Genomic DNA, 19259 nt, shown 5'->3' with positions numbered 1-19259 from the left:
GCATATGTCACCTTTCCCATTAGCTAGAGAGTGCTAGCAGTTACAGCAACTTATGTTAGTGTAACACTCATCTGGCAGTAAACGACTTATATACACAAACATATGCTTTGTGTTTCACTACAAAAATTAAATGTAAGTGATGGGTTATCCACATGCCATGCCTATAAGACTGCTACCTATTTGTGCTTGAGTGCAAATCAATTATTATATTTGTTGTTAAAAGGTCGTGTTTATTGGGATTAACACAAGCCTGTTAATTACATTGTTACCTGCAATAGATCTCTGAAAAATTACAGGGAGGTTTTGGTGCAAACTATGAAAATGGGAAAACTCTGGCTTTTGTTAAGGGGGCCAAAAATTTTAGTTGGCCCACAGGCCACTATTTTGCGTTACCACTGCTGTAAAACTTATAAAACCCCATCAGCTGAGTCGCAATGCTGCCATCCGCCACTGCTTGGCCCTGCTTAGCCCATTTTTACATTGAAAGGCCAGACAAGGCCGTACTGGGCTTTGTGTTTTCATTAGTTTCCCCCTTGGCTGTGAACGTCCTGTGTTTTTGCTGTCTGTGTAGATTATGGCTAGTGCATGGATCCGGTATTACTGGAAATGAAATCTACATAGGTATAATTTAAAATTAGGTGTAAGGTGTTTTTCCTCTGGCTATTTAATTTTTTACCTGCAAAACAAATCAAAAAGTGACTAATTGGTATTTTAACAGTTTATTGTACTTTTACATTACACCTGTGTTGAAATGAAATTGCAAACATCTTAAATTCAACAGCTCAATCTCCCATGGAGCTGGTAGGCCATTATGTCCACTGCGCATGCTCAGAGCGCGGTGGAAGCCATGTTGGAACTACAGTGGCGTCGGGCTGGGATTTTCTGACGCCGTATGTTTTTCTTAAAATATCTGTTTTCGTACATTGTTGGGGTTCGTCAACCGTGCGCGATCGGCGCCGTAGTCGGCAGTGGAAATGATGAACTCCAGTGTCGACCTGTCCCGGCGGAATCCGCAGGAGGATTTCGAGCTGATCCAGAGGATAGGAAGCGGCACATACGGAGATGTGTACAAGGTAAAACTGCAGTGAGGGAAGCAGTCGAGGAGTTCCATTGTCGGACACAGGGGGGTTAAACATTTCTGGCTGATTTACAGCTTTCCTTTGTAGACCATCAGTGTTGCCTGAACAGTAGAAAACTAATGATGGAGCCATCATCAGCTCCCCTTCTGAAAAACGCGTCTTTGTTCGTGTTGGTGTTTACTGATGCAGTATGCAATCTGCTACTCATGCACCTAGCTAGTTCCAATGTCGGACACACAGCCAGGGCTTGTCTTCGCTGATGTGTTGTGACTGTTATTGTTTTGGCCTTTCTCCCCCGACTGTCTGCCGAAACTGTGATCATCCGCATTTCCGTTGTAGAAAATTCCTTTTAGTAGGTACAATGCTCGGGTTCTGAGAAATCACTAATAACCATAGCTAACGTTAACGCTAACTGTAAACCCTCAGTCGGAGCCCGGGCGCATCACGTTACATTAAATCTGATTTTTGTCGAGCAGAAATCCCACAGGAGTGTGAGCACGTCCAAAAGAAATCGCGGCATGGTCGTTCACATACCCCATGCCGTGGTCGTCGTCTAGATACTGTGGCGAATAGCTGCCGTTGACGTTGGAGAACAAGGAGTGATTGAGACGTGTCCGATAATAGACGTGTTAGCCGTTAGCCGTCCGACAACGGACGCAGATAACCTGATAGCACCAGGAAGCTAACGAGGCTTTTAGCTGAGTCGTGGGAACATTGTGACAACATGACAACAAGCAGTGATTTGTTACCTGTACGGGAGCACAGAGTGAAGCAGAGACAACCGGGCGGGTGTATCGGTAACCCTATAAAATGCAGAGGTTTTTAAAACGGTCTCCGTTTTGCCCTGACAAGAGACTGACAGCTGCCTGCCTGGAAATCCCGTTTGGCTAAAGGCGCAAAGGGCTGAGCAAGCTACCACAACAACGACCATAATATCAACCCACTGCTACTGTTCGTGTTCACTTTTCAACATCACTGCCAACCAGTCGGACTCTCGTAGGAACTGAGATGCCCATTTCCATGTCGGCTGTCCGATTTACGGCGCGTTACGGTCGCTGTCTCCGGACCCACACTGTACCAGGGCCCTGTGTTGGGAGCCTGGGATCCAAACGGGATGGCAGTCCCCCCCCCCCGGATTTCAACCCGACTCCATCAAAGTCACATGGGGTATCACCATGGTCATTATATGCGACACAGAAACAACTGCAGTCATAATCACATAACGGAAATTTGGTGGAATACAATGCAGAAACGCGGCAAAGTTGCGGCGTGTCATGTACAACTGGTCGCATCACAGAAAACCGTAAAGTAAGGCTGCAGGGCGGAACGGATGCATCGTGCGGGATGGAGTTGATTATAAATCCCCAGTTGAGTGCTTCAGACAGAAGTAAAGTCCCTCCATCCTACTATGTTCACACCACATCACATAAAAGAAATACCACAAAGCATGATAAGTTCAACAGAAGCATACCACTGATTATGGAAAACAAAGGTCTTATTGAAATATTAAAGGGAATTTTTCATTCAAGATTGCTTTGGAGACGTCATGTTGTATCAGCCTTACCCCGATGGATTTGCACGTCAGCTCCATATAGTATATCAGTCAGGTTATTCCAGTGAAACGTCCTTTGCTCGGTAGTTTTTATGTGTAGCAGTCACTGTGTTGTGGAATTTAGTTTCACTGTTGTGTGTGTGTGTGTGTGTGTGTGTGTGTGTGTGTGTGTGTGTGTGTGTGTGTGTGTGAGAGAGAGAGAGAGGCTTTTGCCAGAGTGGGGATTTCATTAAACGCTTTAATAGGACTAGATGATGTTTGATTTAACCTCAAGACTCTCTGTGCTAATTACAGGAATATACAGTATCCTAAAAACCAGAGATGCGGAAGATTTCAAGTCTTTTTGAACACATAGCTGCCATTAATTCCAAAAGTACTCTGTAAATACCCCCCTGTCTGTCAATATTTCTTTGATTTTTGTGTGTTTTCCGTATTGCATCCCTCCGTGCTGCCGCTATTCTTGTGTGTTTCTAATTTAAGTTCGGTATCTCGCCTGGTTGTAGACTGATGGGTCTGAAATAATCTCCTCGCCAGGCCAGCAGCCCAGAGCTAACTCGCCTGCTAGATCTGTCACAAGCAGTGTACAGCTGATTAATGTGCACGCATGAAAATTATTCAGGCTAGAAATCGTGCTACTATACAATAAGCACAACAGAATTATTTTTTTAAAAAGTTTTGATTTTTATGCTTTTTTTTTTTTTTTTTTTTTTTTTGCATTATTATGTAACTGATGCTCTAGTTCATAATAACAGCAGGAGTTTTGCTAAAGGCCACTTGGGGGCTCAAACCTGAAACCTCTGGATTAAAGGATGTGCTTGGTAAACTTGATAAACCTCAATGATGCCTATATTTGGCTCTACCCCTGTGTGAAAATCTGTGGCTTGGATAGGAATGTTTGAGCAGGAAACAAAGTGTGAACTCTGCTAGCTTGTTTTCTCCTGTTTGTAGCCCTGCCTCCTGTCTGTATGAATTAGAAACTGAAGGAGCAGGATTGCCTGATGGTGTGAAAGGCCTCCTGACCACAAGATCACAGTTTTGATCCTCCAAAGAGGGCCCTTGTAGGGCTGAACATGATATCTTAGATTTTTGTGTGGGAGGTACTGATATTTGTTTCAGGCTGCCAATACTAAATACTGACAGTGTCCTTAAACTGGTCCATTTTCAGGGGAAAGATTCAGTAATTTCCCTCAGAAATGTATCCTTAGCAGGGAGTAAAACACCTTAAAAGAATTTAGATCATTCAGTAGCACCGAAACTCCCCATTTAAACTCACACTAATGAAATTCCTCAGCATTTTTTTTTTTTTTTTTTTTTAAGGCAGCGTGAGGCAGGGTTAAATTCTACAGACACACCACAGGCTGTCTTGTTTAAAAAAAGAAAAGGATGCTAGAGCCTTCAGGGCTGTGAAATATGTATAATTTTTTTCCCACTGTACTAATTATCAATGTAATTATTTTAATGTGATTTAAAAATGTCAGTCACGATTGTACCATCTAAAGGAAGACAAAAATCTGTCTCCACGTGAGATTCCTCCCAGATCGATTCCTGAAATACTTGACAGTAGCAGCTGAGCAGTTTGACCTCTCATCGTATGGTCGGGTGTAAATAACGCCAACTACACATGGTCACATGTGATTTACTATTCCTGAGCCCAAACCATTAGGTGCGTGTTGATATTGGAAGAAAGCCACCCTACTAGGCTTGCGTTGGAGGTGACGGCACCGAGTGATTTCCAGTCTTTAAACCCGCGTTAGGCTGCTTCTCACTTTGTGAGGCTCGAAGTGAAGGCAGCAGTTTGAATCAGTTTAAACCTCACTCACTCAGAATACCTGTAACAGGATGACGGTAAACTGCACGCGGCATGCTTATGTTTACCCATCTGACTTGTGTGTGTGTGTGTGTGTGATGATTTAAACCAAATAAAACCAAATAGACTGGAGAGGAGAAGTATCAGATGTTAATGAGCCTGGCTTTCATGCTATAAAAGGCTTGCTCGCGCTCTGATGTTAAAGATACAATTTGTATTGATTTGTCACTTTATGTGGGCGGAGCGGGGAAGCAACGATGCTCTTCTTTTGCAGTCCCACTTTGCCATTGAGGCTGCTTCAAAAGGGCTTCAATAAACGCCAGTGTGAGCTTAATTTATTGCTCTATAACCACGAAAACCTGCTCCAGGCGTGCTGCAAATAACTGTAAGGGCTGCCCCTCGCTCTCTGTCTCGGAAGACATGGCACAGGCCAAGTATTTACCAATACACAGGATCTGATGTAATTTATGATGTTTAAATAGGATGACTGGTTTGTTTTGTCAAGCTGACCGTGCTTGTGGCTTCGGATTGAGGAAGCGGAGGAAGGCGACGGCCTTCAGTGGGGACAGAGATCGGTTAATGACAAATCAATATCAGTAGCCGTGTGTGCTCTTGAAACATGCCAGGCATCTGGGTATTTTTGGACTTCACGTAATGGGGCGAGCAATGCTACCTGTCCCTCTGTGAGTTTTCACTCTGTCCATTTACCAGCAGAGCCAGGCAAATATCCCAGAGCTGACATGGCTATTTGTTATTTGTTGATATAAATAAAAACTGCCTTGATACGACAGTACATTTGTTTGTATTTTTGGGGATAATTTCCTATTTAAATCCCCTTAAATTGCAAAAAAATTGTAGCTATCTCAGATTTAAAGAGGATGATACACTGATTAGCCTGCGTTTGACTTTGATGCCCCATCTCCCTTCATAAAAAAAAAAAGGATGAAGTCCTCCATCATTATTCCATGATCGAAGCCCTGTTAAATGGCTTTTATTTATGCATTCACTCACTCCTAATTTATTTAATTTAGGAATGATTTACTGAACAGTAATGTGGTGACAGTAAGTATTTCCTCTGGCCAGACCTTGGTGTGTGTGGCACAGCTGGGCAGCCATGGTCCAGGAATGCAGGAATCCTAACTTCCTCCGTGTGTGTGTGTGTGTGTGTGTGTGTGTGTTTTCGTGTCCTATTGTTTCTCACTGCTCCAGCAGAGGAAGACGGTGGAGCAGAGAGCTGTATAATACACACAAAACCCGATGATTGTATCGTCACATGCATAGACACACATGCACAGATGGCTGTAGAGTCACACTAAAAGCTGCTGGCCCAGAACCATCCTGTTTTTGTCACTGTTCCAGTTGTTTGCTCACTGAAGTGGATATAAAGACATCAGCCCGCATTCACAAAAGCTCTGAAGCAAAGCAAGGTTCCTGAGATCCTCTTTGGCCTCGGATCAGGATCAGAAATTTAGTCCCCGTCCTGGCTCCGATTTTCGGGTTTCTGTTCGCCAAGTACAATTAATGGACTTTCTGTTTGCCAAGTACAATTAATGTACTGTGTAGGGATTTGTCTCTGTGCCATTTTGATAACTTGCATAGTTACACGGTAGCTAGTGACACAGGGCAGTGCCACGGGACAAAACCAGATATACCAGTAAAAAATAGCCTACTGAAGTCGTGTTATGGTGTCATGGTGCATTTAGGCAGCGTGGTATTTAGTTTTGTTTCTGTGTTAATATTGCAAAAGAATACTTAGCTTTAATTGTTTTCCTTTTAGAAAGTGCAGAACAGATTCTGAATTTCACTCTGTCAGATGCATTCACAGCCTAATTTTATAATTATTCCTTAGCATAGACTCTCAGATCTGACACGTACTATCTCCTGCTCAGATCACTCAATGTATTTTCACTATGTAAACAAATAACCGGCCCAGTGTGGTTCACATTATCTTGAGCCAGGGCGTAACCCGCTATTTAAAGTACACTTGAACCATGTTAATAAAGTTTAATGCAAGATCTTGTAGCCTGTATTTGCTGCTTTTATTAAATACTAAACAATTAACAAAAATTCTGCGAAGATAAGATGTTGCGCTGGAAAATGTCTGTTGTGCAGACAGTGAATGGCATGACGCTTCTCTGCAGGGTGGGTCAACACAAAGAAATAATGGCGTGACAGGTAAAGAAGTCTATGGGCCTTCCCCCACAGACGCACATACTTACAACACTATGTTGCTGCATTTGACCTGGAAAAGCTCCACTCAGCAGGTCAACTCTTCGGAATTACAGGAGCTGCTGCTGTTAGTCACCATGGTCTGATTCATGAAATCTAACAAATTAATTCCTCTTTTAACCAGGCCACGTTTAGGCTCAAAGTAAAGGCCTCTGTGAAAACAAAGGTATGGTCACAAATTAATATGGGCCTTTTGCGTAGTTGGAAAGTCAATTCTTTTGCATTACGCTGACAAACAAGAGTGAAAGTAAAGCAGTGCGTTACCACACTTCAGCTGAATAGCTTTAAAGCATTTAGCATTCACCTGTTCCCCTCCTGGGGCAGTGTGTTTGTAATGGCTGAGCTGTGTAGTTGCTAAGACTTAAGATTTCTGAGAAAACAAGCTGCAGAGTTGCGCCTTCACTAGTTTGACAATGATACTGTTGAATCCTGCTCTTTTTAAACTAAATTCTCAAAACTAATCAAAGGATGTTTTTTGGCCACAAACAGTGATAGCCAGCTGTTGACGGCTGTGTTGACCCCTTTGCTCCCTAGAGGGAATGATAAGATGATAGGGTTAAAAAAAAAAGAGAGAGATTTTCTTTCTTTGTTTTGACCAGACCAGTGTGGTCATTGGATTGTGACTGGTGCAGGCTGCTGACTTCAAAACCTAGAGGAGTTTCAAACATTACAAAAACTATGAAAAAGTGTATTTTTACGTTTCCAATGGATTTTGAAGGTGCTAACAAGAAGAAGTTAGTTAACCAGCAGAGGAAAAGATAATCTTTCATCTGAAGTGGAAAAAAAGGTTTTCACATGACAGTAGTAATGTGAAAATTGTAAAAAGCATGTCAGTGGGTTATCTAATGTCATTATGCAAGTAAAAAACAAGAAAAAGGCATTTTCTTGTCACAAAGCTTGTCATGGCTCGATGCATTGGTTATCTTAAAAGGTCAGAGAATCATGGTTTTGTTTGGAAGGTCACCTGTTTGAAACCTCAAATCTCTAGGAAAAATCTCGTCCAAGGAGGTGAATAACCAACTACTGTTGTAGTTATTGCCCCAGGCCAGGACTTAACCCCCTTCAGCAGAAGTCTCTGGTTATGCTGGGCTGCTCTTACGTGGAACTGTGCGTTTGAGTGTACAACCGCGCCCCCCCAGGCTGTGGTCACCTATTAGTGAGCTTCTCTGTTCAAATGAGGGTTTGAAAATGTCAGGACACAGATTGATGATGAGATGGTAGGTGAGCAGGCAAGTTTTCCGAGTTATCCTGGATAACATTTGATACCATGAGAGGAGGTGACTTGGATCACTCACACTAATGTGCTTTTATATTTCTTGTACATTTCTTACAGTCTTCTGTTGGAAATCTCTAATATATAACAAAATATACAGATTAGTGAGAAGTTGTTTGTCTGGCTTAGGTCTATTCAAAGCCGAACATCATATGACATTGAAATTTTGTTGACAGTATATTAAGAACTGATATAATACTGAGGTCCCTGCTGATTCCCATCGACAGTGGATAAGCAGAGAGTAAACGGGTGAAGCCTTGGACATGAACCTGTGGCCTCAGCCAAGAGGACCACTACACCGACATGACCTCTGACCTTGTGTAAGTTAGTCCATCAGACAAGTCGCCCGACAGGAGTTAACCTCGCAAGACTGTCGTCAAACCGGATCAACTGTAAATAGTACAAGAGTGCTCTTCAGTTCTGTTCTTCGGTTTAGACAAAACGGAAAGCACTATAAGCAAACAAGCTTAGAAAGAAATCAAATGGTGCACCCTTTTTTTAAATTTACAACATTTGCAGGATTCCATGGGATGAATTGCACGGTGAGCCGCTCCTGTGTAGGTTGTTCTCGTTTTTGTTTTTCATGGTCAGAGAGAGGAGAGGGTGAAATGCCACACTGATCCTCCACTGAGCTGGCCATATGCTGAGTATATGAAACACACACACACACACACACACACACACACACACATGCTGCCTAATAGAGGTGTTAATGATGGATGTGAGCTAAGTTTCGCCATGACTGTGTTGTAGAAGCCCACATCAGGCCAATGCTGATCATGAAATACAGTACATGGAAACAACTCCCATATCCAGACGTCCTGCCTTGGCCTTGGATAATGTGCATTTGTGTAAAATTCCACAAGTAGGGCTGAGTATTGCGCCTGCAGAGTTTCTCATACCAAACAAAATGTATCCGTAACACGGGGTATCAAATACTGTTAAGCGTGGATGGATTGTGAGACAACAGGCCCCTGGGCACAGACATGTAAAAGGGCCCCCAGCCCCTCCTACACAGCAGCAAGACCTACAGTCTGAGAGAGACAGAAAACATTGTATGCAGTCAGTTAATCTTGTCTCTTTGTAATTGTTGTAATTGCATCTCTTTTGACTACAAACGTTCTGCGTCTATTTGTAGTCACTGCGTGTCTCTTTGTGGTCATTTTGTCCTGTTGTAGTTGTTTTGTCTTTTGTGTCTCTTTGTAGTTGTTTTGCACCTCTGTGTAGCTGCTTAGCGTCTTCTTGTGGTCTCTTTGCGCGGCTTTGTAGTCATTGGATTGACTTCCCAGCAAGAAATGTTAAGTCACTTCAAAGAGAGGCTCCCCTCACCCTGTGGATCCACGATCAGACCTGCAACCACTTGGTTACACCAGATGGCCCGTTGAACTTAGTTTACTGAACTGGCCCTGCTAAGTACCAGAATTTGGCATTAAATGTTTGCTTATATTGTCTTCCCAGATGACACAGTCTCTCATTTAAATCATCATTTTGACTATTTTAATTTCCTGTACAACTAACTGTTTTGAATATTTCAGAACTTTATCTTCTTTAGTTAAATGAAGAAGGATGTTTATGTTACTTGAAGTATGACAGAGAAAAACACTGTTTCCCAATAACGAAACTTTGATGTTGTAATGGTACACGCATCATTTTTTTTTTTTTTCTAAAAGTATACCCAGGCCTCTTCCCAGGTACAAACAGTGCATCATTGGCTTTGTTACCGTAATTGCTTTTCTCGTGGCTGTGTTAACATGTTGGTCATTTCCTCAGTGATTCATTTATGTAACATTTTAGCCGTTAGGTTTTGAGTTCTCACACAGAATAAACCAGAATGAGGGGGATAAACTTTGCTTTTTGTTTTAAATGTAAGTAATAAACAGCTTTCTATTAAGTGGTTTCTGTGTTTGGTAATTGGGTAGATCCTTATTTGTTCAGTCATTGCTACCTCACTGAATGGATTTTTCTGAAATGTTGGGAAATGATGGATTGCGCTGCTTCGCCGTGTCACTTTCAGTATCCTAATTAGGATGTCATTCACTCATTTTGTCCACGAATCACATAAGAAAAGGAATTGGATTTGATGGACTGGAGCATTTTAAGACGATGTAGTTGACGCAAACGTCGAGTTTGATCGAGCGTGAACATTTGTGAAAATGTTTCGCAATTGTTTCTGATCAACCCAGATGAGCGCAGCATCATTCGTTTTCCCTTTGGCTAATTCAGGCCCGTGAAACTGTTTTTCACTACGATTTCGTGTGCGCTTGAATACGTTTGCCTGCCGAGGCATCGGTTTTCAGAGAGGAATTCAGGCGAAGTCGCTCAAGGGCACTTCAGTACAGTAGGCATTTTAGGTGACTGATTATCAAACAGGCACCCACATGGTCACAGCAGATGGCACGCTTCAGTCAGTCAGTCAGTCACAACAACTAGTCAGTCAAGTCGAATCAGGCTGTGTGTTGTTGCCACTAACAGCGGCACTGAGTGCTATGAGTCATCTCTGGTCTGTCTGCTGACTGAAGACACACTGTCTCTGCTCTCCACTCTGCTTCTCTCTTCTTCTTTTCTCTTTGCGTCTCTTTGTCTCCCCTCCCTCCCATCACTTCTTTGTTTTGGAGTGGGTTGGCCGTTCGTTGCTCCTCTGCCTCTGTTCTTCTTCACTTGATTGTCCTCTTGAACTGAGGAAACAATTCTTGTCTTCTTGTTAGACAAAACTAAAAATCTGTCTTCAATGTGTGTAATATTACTGATTGATATTTGATAATCCAGTTGTTTTTCCTGTGGTTACCCTTGAGTTCTATATTTTATTTTGTCTCCTCATCGCTGTTGTGTTTCTGCAGTGCACTGATGTGGGCAGGACTCCAGTGTCTTTTTTTTTTTTTTGAAGTTGAGTTTCTGTTTGTGCCACTTGTTTCTTTCGGCCTTTTAGCTAGAATGATGATCACTGCTCACCACTGACTAGGCAGCTCAGTTACCACATTATGCATCACTGCATCAGACACATAGAAAGCTTAAATGGATCGTAAAATGTCATGGTTTTCCTATCTAATGTTGGGTAAATATGCCGGAGAGGCTGCAGCCAGGATCAGGGTAGATGTGGGAGTGGAACCATAGAATTAGAAAATATAGCAAGAGTTATTGTGTTAGTGTCAGAATAGTCCCAGGCTGTTAATTGTATTGAAGCTCTTGTTTTGACTCTCGTGTTGAAATTCTTGGGCTTATCAGTTAACTTAAATTTCCTTTTTCCCTATTGCTCTTCCTCTCTCTCTCTGTCTCTCATTGTCACTCTCTCTCTCACACACACACACACACACACAAACGCTCTCATTTTCTCTCACATACTTATGCAATGTCACACACAGTCATACTTTCGCATTCTTGGACTGGGAGAAGTGAGCAATTCACGTCCCCTCTGGAAAACCATCTTTTATTAATGCATATTTCATAAAGAATTCCTCTCCCGCCCCAACCAGCACTGCTGCTAAATATAAACACAGCCCCTGTATTTATAGAAAATTGGCCTCTGTAGCCTGCAAAAACCCACTTTTCGACAAATGTCAGCTTTTCAGGAATACAGGAAAAGACTGTCTTGATTTCCTGTTGAGGTCCATACATTCCTGTGTCACCCTGCCTTAACTCAGTTTGTGTTTTAATGTCTTGTGGATGAGTTCTGAATGAATTCTGATTTTTCTGAATTTACAAAACTGGCTGCAAACAACATATTGGATAATCTGTGTTTTTTTTTCTGGTCGCATGAGGAAAGTGTCATTAACAATTAAAATTCAGTTGAAGCCTTCATATCAAAATTACACGATTGTGTGATTTTGTATCAGGGACAAAACTGGAACCCTGATAATATCTCAGTATTGCAAATTTTGCTTACTTTATCAAGAATTGTGGGACAGTGTTTTCTGATACGGAAATTCTGCATTTAATAGCAACAGAGATGCATTCATTGATAATAGAAAGGATTAGGGATTGTGTCTGACAGTTGGAGTAAAGGTAATTGTACAACAGTTCCTAATGGGATCTAGCCGTTCGGAAATGTCCTTAGAGGAATAGTTACAACTGACCCATCATACCTGCTGTTTCTCCCCTGCACTTGTCTCCATCATACAGGAGCTGTATGAAACGGAGGCTCCGTTCACTCACTTTTTCTCTTCTCTCTCCCACCTTTAGGCTCGTAATGTAAACACAGGAGAGCTGGCTGCTATCAAAGTCATCAAACTGGAACCAGGTGCGTTATTTCATCTTTCTTTCATTTCCCTTTTTATCCATCTATCTTTTTTGGCTATATCTCCTTCTCGACCTCTCTGTCAGCCTGTGTTCTTCGTTTTTTCGTTCTGCTGTCCTCTCACCATCGTTTTCCTTTAGCCGTTTTCCTTCATCAGACTGTTTTCCACAATTTGCCCCGTTCCCTCACCCTACGCTTGTAGCTCCTTTCCCTTCTGTCACTGTCTTCAATTCTGTCTCCCTCCCCATTCATTACTTTCCCTTTACTTCCCTTCTGCTGGTTTCCCTCCTCTAAAGAAAGAAACTTCAGAAGTTACTGGAGGAGTGGAAATTTATCATCACACTTCTACTAAATAATACCATTCTTCAAGATGGAGTTTAAAGAACGAAAATATGTTGAAACCTGCTCTGCTGCTCTCCATCCTTTTGCACTGGCTTCCGTGACTCTGACCCCCATCATTACGCACGCACACAAACACACAAACACACACACAAACACAAACACAAATCCTTGAACAAATTCAGCTCTTTTTTCTTCAATTTGTAAATAATAATAACCATGTCAAGCATTTAGATACCAGGTTATCACTATAATAATAATGTGGTTATGTGTGTGTGTGTGTGTGTGTGTGCGTGGGTGGTGTCTGTGTGTGCACATATGTTTTCACTCCAGGTGAGGACTTTGCTGTCGTCCAGCAGGAGATTATAATGATGAAGGACTGTAAACACTCCAACATCGTTGCCTATTTTGGCAGTTATCTCCGGTAAGTGTGTGTGTGTGTGTGTGTGTGTGTGTGTGTGTGTGTGTGTGTGTGTGTGTGTGTGTGTGTGTGTGTGTGTGTGTGTGTCAGATGTACAATGTTTAGTTGTGGTTGTTATCAAATTGCATCTTGTTGGTCTTAAAGCACGTCATTTTACTGTGGTTTTCATATGTGTGTATGTTTATCAGAGAGGGTAAAGCAGATGAGCTGGTGAATGTGAGGGGGGAAAAAAAGACATTGGGTTTTTTTGAGTAACGGTATACTGACAAAATGTCCTGTGTGTTTGCAGGAGAGATAAGTTATGGATCAGTATGGAGTACTGTGGAGGAGGTTCTCTGCAGGACATCTATCACAGTAAGGAAAACATGCACCCAAACAAACACACACACATTTCTTCTTAACAGTGCTGTTTTTTTAAATTTTGTTTTAACTCTTCCCTAATATCCATCCATCTCTCTCCTCCCCTCTCTCTCTGGCTGTCTCTCTCTACCTCGTTTCACTCCTCCAGTAACCGGGCCTTTGTCAGAGTCACAGATAGCCTACATGTCACGGGAGACCCTGCAGGTAGTGTGTGCAGTGTATTTATGTCAGTGTACGTATATTATTGAACAGGAGATGGGGAATAAACGGAGAGTGGTCCTCGGCTTAGCTGGACCTGCTTCACTTTCTCTCTCTGTCAAATGATGAGAACATAGACACCAAAATCACGAATGATTGGAACTGTTCCTGTGCTCTAGTGCTTGAAACTTAAATTTCAGCATTGACTCTGTTGAGTGAGAAATGCTACTCGCCGTAAATTAATGACCCCAGGAAACTTAGTTGAGCTATTTAAGGAATTTGATTTGATGTGTTATGGTCCAAAGACCAAACTCTGTCTTACATATGCATTTTAAAATTGAAAAATTAGCCATTCATATTGAAACATAAATTAGAAGTAAAGAAATATTTGTGCACCACAGCTGCATACAGTTGTGTTGGCATTGTTCACTGGAGCCAGTCATCTATCAGTGACACAGATGATATGTGTCTGTGCTGCAGATTGTAAGTAAAGCCAATCTTCCGAACATTGGATTTTCTTTTAACCAACAGATGGTTCTGGTGATAAATATGGGAATATTTCCCTCCAGAAATACTTTCAAGTTGAGTTCTATTCTGTTTTTCAGTGTCCTGTTTCTATTTTGGTCATATGTCTATTTGCTCTTTTCCTGTAAGTACAAATAACAGTCAATAACATCGCACTCTGTTCTCAGGGTTTATACTATCTGCACTATAAGGGCAAAATGCACAGAGACATCAAGGTGAGTTTCGAGAAACCACTTTATGGTTTATGGTAAATGCTCTGTACTTTTCATAGCACTTTTGAAGTCTTATTGACCTGCAAGCGCTTTACACTGCACGCGACATTCACCCATGCACACACACACATTCATACGTCGCTCTCACACGCAATCACACATACTGAGTGTGATGGCACACACTTAGTGTCTTGCCCAAGGACACTTTGACATGCGGACTGGCGGAGCCGGGGATCGAACCGCCGACCTTTCGGTCAGTGGACGGCCCGCTCTACCTCACACATAATATGTATAATATTATAAATGTATGATATACATGTAAGAGAAACTTGGAGAATAATCAGATCCTTTCCAGTTTACCGTTAACGTACCGTGGCGTATACTGTACACTACCCCCTGTCGGCCGTATATCATGTTTGGGTTTGGACAAAATATTAAGAACTTTCTACAGCATATTCAAATCCACTGCAAACCCAGAAGTAGCCATACAGTTGAATCAACTCCTCTTAGACAAAGTCTTAAGTAATTAACATTTTCCAGTGTTACATAAGCTCATATATGTGTAAGTGTGAGTGGTGGAAGTCTGTGAAAATGGGCACAAAGCCACTTTAATTCTGTTAATTTGTTATAGCTAATTATAATTCATCAAACTTAGAGTACGAGCACATACCGTACATTTAGTGATGTTTAAAAAATGAAAATTGATCCCCAAATAATTTTGGAAACACGGCTGATGGTGTTTGTGACGGGGGAAAACGCTTATTGATTCGTAGCTACGGCTGCATTCATCACTGACGAACCTCTTTGCACTAAACTTGCACTGCTGAATGTGCCTCTCAAGTTAATTTGAATGGACCTGAAGTGTGATTTCTTGTGTTGTTTCCTGATGCATGGCGCGTTTTGTCTCTTACAGGGAGCCAACATCCTCCTGACAGACAACGGCTATGTTAAACTAGGTGAGAGGAACAGGCAAAGCCTCTGCAACTTCCTTCTGCTTCAAAAGACTGAATCTGAATGGCCTCATTTACCGACTCCGTTTCCTTTTTTCTCTCCTCTGTCTCTCTCCTGTTCCCCACTTCGTACAATTATTTGTTCGTACTCCCACTTTTTTAAAATGTATTTCTCCCTCAAATTCTTTCTCCCTTCTCAATTCTTTCACTCCTTCCCCTCTTCTTTTTCTTTCCTCTCCTCTTTCTCTCCATAGCTGACTTTGGTGTATCAGCCCAGATCACATTAACTCTAGCCAAGAGGAAGTCATTCATTGGAACTCCTTACTGGTGAGTAGTGCTTGTTTCTCTGTCGGCTCCCTTAAAACTGCGTGTGCATATGAATGCAGGTAAAGTAAAAGCATAGAATCCAACTTCCCATGCTAGAGACTTGTGATCAGTTGGGGAAAGTGCGGGAGAGTGATACATTTTCTGATGTCAGGCAGTATGAAGGAATCTGTCCGATGGGTCATGCTACAGGAATATAGCTGAATGTGTCGTCTACCGTGTTTCATGCATTTATCGCATAAGCTGACGGTTTTTTTCACAAAACCTTAACAAACCAGGAATGAATGGTATATTTGGGTCCTAGAGGGACTCCTACAGAAGTAGGGTCATGGAGAAGTCAGAGAGTTGTACATCAAGGTCAGGGTGGGAACCCTCAGTGCTGCTACTGGGAAAAACCGAATACTGAAATTCTGTTCTTGTGTGTAGGTACTTAATTAACCTAATTTAGTACTTTGTAAAAATGAGCACACATTTTACTCCCATTCTTTCCCTCTCGCCCTCCTTCTGCCTCTCTCTCTCCCTCTCTAGGATGGCTCCAGAGGTAGCGGCGGTGGAGAGGAAAGGAGGTTACAACCAGCTCTGCGATATCTGGGCTGTGGGCATTACTGCAATAGAGCTGGCCGAACTACAGCCACCCATGTTTGACTTGCACCCCATGAGGTAGAGGAGTGTGCGTGTGTTGCAGGTGTAAATGCGTATGATACATGACTGGGCTGTGATTATGTGATGAAAGCAGAGTCGACCTGCAGTCGGTGTGAAGTGTTCTGCAGGATTAAAAAGAAAAGGTTGTGTTTAGATGTGATATGGAAAATTCAATTCGTACCACACATAGTGATTGGAGCAGAAATGCTCCATCACTGTTTCTAGCAATGATGCTTGACTTCTCAAACGTGTCGCTCAATTCTGTTTAATTGAATCCGTCGAATTCAGAACCACTTGATAAATCCGTCATCTTATTAGTTACGCTTGTGCTTTTCCTGTGACAAATCAAAAAGGATTCTTGCCAAAATGTTGATGTCCTCAGTTAAATGTAACTTGATGAGAGATTATACACTTACTTTCTGTTGATGCCATTTTTGCAGACCTGCAGAACTTCCAATACCTACGATACAAAATAAAACCTTTCCAGCAGATGTTGTGTAAAAGTACATTGTCATTATAATTGCATGCTGTGCAAGAGGCTCTTTCACCACTGTTTAAAATTAAACCACCGTAAAGTCTTGAGGATTAATCCTCGTCTTTCTCTCTTTCCCCACAGGGCTCTGTTCTTAATGACCAAGAGTAATTTCCAGCCTCCTAAATTGAAAGATAAACTCAAGTGGTAAGAGACCACCCTGTCAATCACTTGTCTGTCTGTACTGTTTCCAGCCATTGAGATACATTTACTGTAGATGTGAAAACCCTGCTGTTGGGGTTACCCAGTTTGATCAAATCCGAATTTCAAAAGATGAACTCTTTCTCTTTTTCTCCGTCTTCTTCTCTTTGCTGGACCACCAGGACAAACAACTTCCACCATTTTGTCAAACTGGCCCTGACCAAGAACCCAAAGAAGAGGCCCACAGCTGAGAAACTCCTGCAGGTGAGCAATAAAACAACATATTTACACAAACACAAACGGATCAAAGTAGTTACCCAGCCCAGCTGTAATACAATTGAAGGATACAAACTGCAGACTAGACCATTTCCAGACCATTTATTTTTGTGTATGTAAACTTTACACAAGCGTTAATTGCTACATTGATACATTACATATAAAGTACCACCAAATTCCCTGTTGATAGGCCTGTACGTCTTATCTGACCCCACCCCCCCACCCCCATTTTTCCTCATTCTATCAATCCTCAATGTCTCTCATAAATGCAGACTTATGAGGTGTATGCTTCTGGTGGTAAAAAGAAACTGTACATTACATAAACCGGACCAAGCAGACCCACCAAACATCTGTCACAGCTTCTAACACTTAAATGCTTAAAATATTTTTGGGTTATTTATGTACTTAACTGATTGGCTCCCTCTCCTGTCGGTCGTCCAGCACCCCTTTGTGTCCCAGCCGCTCAGCAGGACGCTGGCAATCGAGCTGCTGGACAAAGCCAACAACCCCGACCACAGCACCTACAACGACTTTGATGACGACGACCCTGAACCTGAGGTAACATTTGACCTTCTTGCGAGGTTTTGCTTTCAAACATTGTGAAAAGTGTCATCAAGTTTGCGAGCAGCTCATCAGAGAAATGATTACGTTCTGCTGCATCTCGCTTCTTTTCTTTCACTTCAAATGGTGTCTTTCTGTCTCCTCATTTGTTCTTTCATTAAATTCCTCCGCCATCCACTGCCATTCAAACCTTACTCTCCTCAACCACAGTCCCTCCTTTTTCTGGCACATTTGACTCATCTTTCTGCCTTTTGTCCTTCCCCTAATCCCTCTTTCCTCTCCCTCTTTTTCTTTTACTCTGTGCTCCTCTTCTTTGCACCTCTCTTCTTGGCTTTTATATTTTCCTTCCTTCTGCACCTCTTCTTCCTCCTTTCTCTTCTCTTCCTCCTTGTAGCACTTTCCCTTTCCCTTTTACCTTTCTCCTCTCCTTTTTTCTCCCTCTCTTTTTTTTTTCTCTTGTCTTCTTGTCTCCATCTCCCATCCTCGACTTCCTCCTCAGTTTAAGTACAGGGGTCATTTCCTACCCATAAGCCCCGGTGCTCGACGCGCACCCCGTTTTGCAGCCCGTAGGAAGGTACCAGCTTGGGCTGCGGTGTCTGCAGTGGTTTCATTCTAACACAAACCATGCCGTCAGTTGTGTTTTTACATGGAGGACGACCACAGAACTGAATGAATAGAGAGTGGAGTTCCATTCAACTGAGCAACTACTGGTGTTGTCATGGAAACTGACATCGGCATGTGAGCCTCAGACTGTTGATGGATTGCCATGGCGATGGCATAATTAGTTCGACATGCCAGTGAGCACTTGTATTTAACGTTCACGCCTTTCTGTTGACAGGCACATCAGCTGGTGGAGTTATTTTTATACAATCATAATTATAATCATAATTGTAATCTCAACCTAATCATAATATAATTGATTATTTGATTTAATAAGCAACTATTTTGGTTATAGGATAATCGTTTTACTCATTTTTGAAAGCAAGAAAATGTAAAACATTTGCTGTTTCTAGCCTCTCACACGTGAAGATTTATTGCTTTTCTTCATCAGATGATAGTAAACTGAATATCTTTGGGTTTTGGACTGTTGGTCAGACATTTCAGGACGTCACCTCAGTCTGTGGGGAAATTATAATAGGTTACTTTTCAATATTTACTGTCTTTTTTTATAGAGAGAACCATGAATGAATGAATCGAAAAAATAAACCAAATTAGTTGGTCCTAAACTAATTAAAACATCTTCACAACACAGTAGACATTATTATTTTAGCCAAAACTGTATAGGCTTTTATGTGCATAAACAAAACTAGATAGATAAGGTTTAGGCATAATGAAGAACACACTGCCATTGATTTTATTATGTGTTTTTACTGTGTTTATTTAAATTCTATATAAATTATAATGAATACTACAACTTCCTAAATGACACATACTGACCATGCAGGCATTAAAAAAAAAAAAAAAACTATGCTCACTTCCATGACAACATTGCTTAGATTCTTTGGCAGCCATATTGGCTATACCACAGCAGATCAATAAGTAACATCACTATAAATAAGCTCAATTCATTCTAGTTTTGTGGCAGCAGTCCTGCGATACAGAAATGC

The 19259-nt window shown here is 41.8% G+C and overlaps 1 protein-coding gene across 6 annotated transcripts in view; it reads left to right on the top strand.

Annotated features, from left to right (window-relative positions):
• Positions 1 to 814: 814 nt before the first annotated feature.
• LOC120796567 (mitogen-activated protein kinase kinase kinase kinase 3-like) overlaps positions 815 to 19259 on the top strand; it is a 40001-nt gene continuing 21556 nt past the window's right edge. For all 6 annotated transcript variants that reach the window (XM_040139554.1, XM_040139552.1, XM_040139553.1 and 3 more), the window contains exons 1-12: positions 815 to 1073; positions 12117 to 12174; positions 12844 to 12934; positions 13221 to 13285; positions 13440 to 13495; positions 14182 to 14229; positions 15140 to 15182; positions 15431 to 15503; positions 16029 to 16160; positions 16759 to 16821; positions 16998 to 17079; positions 17533 to 17649. In XM_040139554.1, coding sequence (XP_039995488.1) covers positions 975 to 1073; positions 12117 to 12174; positions 12844 to 12934; positions 13221 to 13285; positions 13440 to 13495; positions 14182 to 14229; positions 15140 to 15182; positions 15431 to 15503; positions 16029 to 16160; positions 16759 to 16821; positions 16998 to 17079; positions 17533 to 17649 — 927 coding nt within the window. In that variant the 5' untranslated portion in view covers positions 815 to 974. The remainder of the gene's footprint in view (positions 1074 to 12116; positions 12175 to 12843; positions 12935 to 13220; positions 13286 to 13439; positions 13496 to 14181; positions 14230 to 15139; positions 15183 to 15430; positions 15504 to 16028; positions 16161 to 16758; positions 16822 to 16997; positions 17080 to 17532; positions 17650 to 19259) is intronic.

This window comes from Xiphias gladius, chromosome 11 (assembly GCF_016859285.1).
Source record: "Xiphias gladius isolate SHS-SW01 ecotype Sanya breed wild chromosome 11, ASM1685928v1, whole genome shotgun sequence".
NCBI lineage: Eukaryota > Metazoa > Chordata > Actinopteri > Istiophoriformes > Xiphiidae > Xiphias > Xiphias gladius.
The sequence above is the reverse complement of the archived record's forward strand: the minus strand, read 5'-3'. Positions and strand labels throughout refer to the sequence as shown.